Below are 5197 nucleotides of genomic sequence, written 5' to 3'. Positions count from 1 at the left end.
AAAATTCCCAAGGCATTCCTACACAAACCGAATGCTTTTAAAAATAAATTCTCCTATTATTTTAACAATATACAATTATAAAAAAAATTAAAATAAAATAAACGAATAAAACTCATAAATATGTAAAACGAATTCAATTTGTTATGCTGCTACATGGAGATTTGTCAAATGTACCAAACTGCCATCTTTCAATTTAATTTACAGAATACCAACCTTTGCTACGTAAATAATTGCATAACTATGTGGGAATGTTATATTTTAATTAAGGTTAAAACCTAAATATTTTTATTAAAAATTTAAGTTTAGAATGGTAAGAAGAAAACTTTAAAAAAAATTTTTATTTAAAATAATTTTATCCAATGACTGTACATATCGTATGGAATATTAATTGAATTAAATTCGGTTTACCATTTGTTTTATTTTTTCTTTGATAAAAATTAGTATTTTTGTAATATAAAGTTTTCTATGTAATGTTTTAATATTTTTTTATTATATTACAGCAAAAAAAATTCAGACACTCTTAAAAATTATAAGCAAAAGATATCAACTGATTATTTATTTCAATAATTTATTTTTAAAAAAATTTTTTACAATAATTGATTTAACTAATCTTAATTCTGTTGACAAAAAAAAGGCAGTTTACTATTCATTTGTCATATAAATAATCTTAAAAAATGAATGTATTAATACTATTTAAAAACTTTTTGAAATCTTTTTATTTTTTCAATTTCAAAATTAAGACCAAAAAATTTTTATTTAAAACACTGAAGCTGTCATAAATTAGTTTTTCTTACAGATAAATCTCAAAATTATTGTAAATTTAACCTTAATTCTTAGTGATTTGTTATTATGTATAAAAATTAAAAGTTTTTCAGGTAAATCTATGACTAAAATTATTAATTAAAACAAATTTTTAATATTTCAGGGGACTTTAATAGATAATGTTGATATATCAGTTTCTGAAGCGGAAAAAAGAATAAATGGTACATTAAACCTTAGAGAATATTTTACAGTATATTTAATTGAAACAGTGTTAGTATCATTTACAATAAGAGTAATATGTAGATTATATAATTTAAATCTACTAATGACTAAAATTTTAAAAAATCACTAATTTATTTATTTAGAGTTAAAAATCCTGATTTCAAAAAAATATCTACAAAATTAGGCACAATTTGGAGACGATATTCAGAGTTTGAGCAATTACATTTTTATTTGGAAATAACTTATCCTTATCTTATTTTACCGCCTCTTCCTGAAAAAAAAATTTTATTCGGATGGCAGAAATCAGGATCTGATACTTTTGATCCGGATTTTGTTGATAGAAGAAGAGCTGGTTTGGAAAATTTTTTAATCAGAACTGCATCTCACCCTTTACTTTGTTACGACAAATTGTTTCTTGGATTTTTGCAACAAGAAGAAGGATGGCACGAACTTTGTAAAGAAACAGGTAAACAATCAATTAGAATTTTAAACATTTCCATTATTCAAATTTTATTTTTTAATTTTCATTATATTTTTTTCTTACAGGTTACTTGCAACAAACTGAAAATAAGTTGAAAGCTTTAGCTGCATTACCTTCTAGAATAAAAAAACCAGATGAAAGATTTGAAGCGTTAAAAGATTACAGTAATGAATTAAATACTCATCTTCAAAATCTACTTAAAACCAGAACAAGACTTGCAGAAAGATATTATACTATTTATAAATTGCATGCTAATTACGGAAGAGTATTTTCAGAATGGAGTGCTGCAGAAAAAACAATGGGAGATGGTAAGTTTTAAATTTATGTTTTTTATCGATTTATTTAAAAGTATTATATTTAAAATGTAAAATGAATAATTAAACTTAATTTTTAAATTGTGAGCCTATTTACAAATTTTGCTTTAAACTAAAAATTAATTTATATATTTTTCTTGCAGGATTACAAAAAGCAGGACATTTCTTAGACTCGTTTGCAGCTAGCATAGATTTAGCTTCGGAGGAAGAAGAAGTCATAGCAGATCAATTGAAGCAATATTTATTTTTTGGTGCATCTGTTCAAGCAGTTTGTAAAAGAAGAGACATGCTTCAGTTGCAATTACAAAGAGCTCAGGATTATATAGATGATAGAGTAAATCAAATGGAGCAAGTTCAAAAGGGTGCCATTTTTTTTTTTTTTTTTTTTTTTTTTTTATTAATTTACAACCAAGAATTGAAAAATTACAAAAACAAATTTTAACAAATAATTTATTATTTACAGGAAAAGTTAGTTTTATGTCTCGTATTTTCGGTACGACCGACAGATTAGAAACAAAAGAACTACGAGTCAATGCCGTAGAACAACGCATACAAGAAGGAAAAATTAATATGAAAGCCATTGTAGATGAACTTAAGTAATTGTTTTAATTGTTATACGAAAATAAATATGTATAAAACAAATTTTAAATTTAATAACTAATGTTTTGTTTTTAGTGATTTTACGAAGGAAGCATTATTAGACTACGAACGATTCGATAAACAAAAAACGTTAGACGTTAAAGAAACTTTAGGTAATTACGTAGGAATTCAAATTAAATTATCTAAACAAGGTTTACAAACATGGACTCACGTCAAGGAATGTTTAAATAGTTTCTCATAATTTTTTAACATTAAAAAAAAAATAAAAATTTTTCTTTTACAAATCATCGGGTTATAATTTTTGTTTTGTAAATTATAATGAAAAATTTTGTCCAATAATAATTGATCACTTTGTGCCAAAATAATTATTAAATTAAAAAAAGCTAATAAATAAATTAATAATATTACAAAAAAATAAAATAAATAATAATAATAAATTATTGTAATCAAATTTAAAATTTTGGGACATTATTTTTTTTTAAATTTTTAAAAATTAATTTTTTAAAAAGTTCTATTTATATATATATTCGCTTTTTTAATTAAAATTAATAAAATTTTACCGATAATTATAAATATTTTAAAATAATACTTCCAAAAAAAAATTTTTCAATATGATCACACTACTCCTTTTTTTTTTTTTTAAATAAACATTTCGAAATTTTTTTTTAATACAAATTATTATTATTATTATTTGTAAATTATTTAAAATAAAATTATTTATGCATAATTTACCAAGTCTCAGTATGAAAAAAAAAAATAATAAATTTTTGACCAAAGTTTTTATTTATTTTTATAGCATATATTATTCCCGAGTCATATTTATAATAATAATAATAATAATTAAAGTATTTATATACATGTAATTATTTATTTTTAAACATTTTATTTAATGTTAATTTATTTATTTATTTATTTATTAAATAATCTGCGGTTACATAAAAATAATTATTAAAAAATTTATATTATTATTTTTTTTTTTTATATAATCATAACTATTTTGTAAAATAATTGATGTTTTTTTTTAATTAAAAAGTATTGGTAATTTGTAATAATAATAATTATTAAATTTATTAAATTAAGTTTATTTATTTATTAAAAACAATAAAATATTTTTTAGTAAAAAAAAAAAAAAAAAAAAACAAATTGAAATATATGATTGATAAATGAAGATAAATTATTCATTTGTGTATTATTGACGTTTTGGAAAATGAAAAATAATTGATTTTTATTTATTTGGTTTGTTTTTTGACAACAGCAACAACAACAACATGATTTACACACATTTTAGTTTTTAAAAAAGAACTTTAATGATAAAATTTTATTTTTTATTTTTTTTTAAAACGTTTGGAATAAAATAAATTTATTAATTTTTTTTTTTTTTTTTTTACAGTGAAATAAATATTTGATTAAATAAAAATGTTGGATTGATTGAATGGTAAGTTATTTTATTTATTTATTTTATTTTATTTATTTTAGTTAACAAAAAAAAAAATTAAAGTTTATCGTTGCAGTAAGAAAAGCAGGAAAAGATGAAAAATCAACAAATAGAAATAAATGTATTAAAAATATTAATAACCGGAATTATGTATTTAACATTAGCATTTTGTGTTTGGATTTTACTTAAATTAATACAAGCTTGTTTTTGGTTTCCAAAATATTTAAAAGGACAATACATGAGTGATAAAGATTTAAACCTAATCGATAATGATAATGATAATACAAAGGATAAAAAAAAAAATTGATGTTGTTAAAAAAAAAAAAAACAATTAAAAATATTATTTTTTATTTATTTATAAAATAAAATTTGTTTCATGTGGTTTTTTCTTCTTTCTTATAAAAATAATTTATAATTAAATTTTAATTTTTATTCCTTTTTATTATTATTATTATTATTATTATTTGTCAAATTCAAATTATTTTATAAATTTTTATTTTTTATTTTATTAAAGTTGTAATGCAGGGGGGAAAAAAAAAGGAAATTAAATTAAAAATTTTAAAATTTAAAAAAAATTCAAATATTTTCCCATCATTCGAATAATTTAATTATTATTATTATTATTATTATTTTTAAATTTGATTAATTTATTAAAATTATTAATTGAATTTTTTTTTACCGAAAATTATTAATTGAATTTTTTTTTACCGAAAATTATTAATAAGAATTTAATTATTACATTTTAAACAAAGAAACAAAGTGGGAACAAAAAAAAAATTAAATTATCAAAATATTATTATTATTATTTATATGCGTGTAAATTTCCCCCCAAAAAAAAGGAAAAATGGGAAAAAAAATTTTGACAAAATGTCGCTCATTTACATGTACATGTTACAAAAATAATAATAATTATTATTATTATTTTTTTTTTCAAACCTTTTTTTTCAATATACTGGAGAAGCCCCCGAAAAAGGTGGAGTGTACCGATCGCGAAATTAATCGCGCATGCTTAAATATAACAAAAAAAAAAAAAAAAAAAAAAAAGGAAAATTTTCTTTTATTTTTTTTTTTCCCATGGAAAAAGTATTTTAGAAAAAAAAAAAAAAAATTACATAATATAAATTTGTAAAAAAAAATAATTATTTTTAATAATTTTATAATAATAATGATGATGCAATGGTTGTGCTCATTAGTGAAGTGAATTTTTTTCATTTATATTTTTTTTATGGGGTACGTTTTCATTATTATTATTATTATTATTATTATTTTCAAACCGTAATATATATATATAATGAAAAAATTATTTCTGCAGATTTTCCCTCTCTCTCTCTCTCTCTTTCTCTCTCAACCTATCTCAATCTATCTATCTTTCTTTTTTTTTAT

The 5197-nt window shown here is 19.6% G+C and overlaps 2 protein-coding genes across 2 annotated transcripts in view; both read left to right on the top strand.

Annotated features, from left to right (window-relative positions):
* Positions 1 to 240: 240 nt before the first annotated feature.
* Positions 241 to 2620, top strand: Phum_PHUM391120 (Sorting nexin-4, putative; the record flags this gene model as incomplete). The annotated part of the gene is made up of 8 exons (XM_002428530.1): positions 241 to 267; positions 797 to 875; positions 957 to 1032; positions 1128 to 1450; positions 1531 to 1773; positions 1923 to 2141; positions 2243 to 2375; positions 2455 to 2620. The coding sequence occupies 8 exons, from the start codon at positions 241 to 243 to the stop codon at positions 2618 to 2620; spliced, it is 1266 nt and encodes a 421-aa protein (XP_002428575.1).
* A 1288-nt stretch (positions 2621 to 3908) lies between these two features.
* Positions 3909 to 5197, top strand: part of Phum_PHUM391010 (uncharacterized protein) — a gene marked incomplete at both ends in the record, with an annotated part of 3575 nt that continues 2286 nt past the window's right edge. The window contains one exon of the mRNA XM_002428529.1: positions 3909 to 4056. Coding sequence (XP_002428574.1) covers positions 3909 to 4056 — 148 coding nt within the window. The remainder of the gene's footprint in view (positions 4057 to 5197) is intronic.

Source organism: Pediculus humanus, genomic scaffold, assembly GCF_000006295.1.
Source record: "Pediculus humanus corporis 1103172107869 genomic scaffold, whole genome shotgun sequence".
NCBI lineage: Eukaryota > Metazoa > Arthropoda > Insecta > Psocodea > Pediculidae > Pediculus > Pediculus humanus.
Note: the sequence above shows the minus strand (reverse complement) of the source record. Positions and strands in the feature narration are given on the sequence as shown.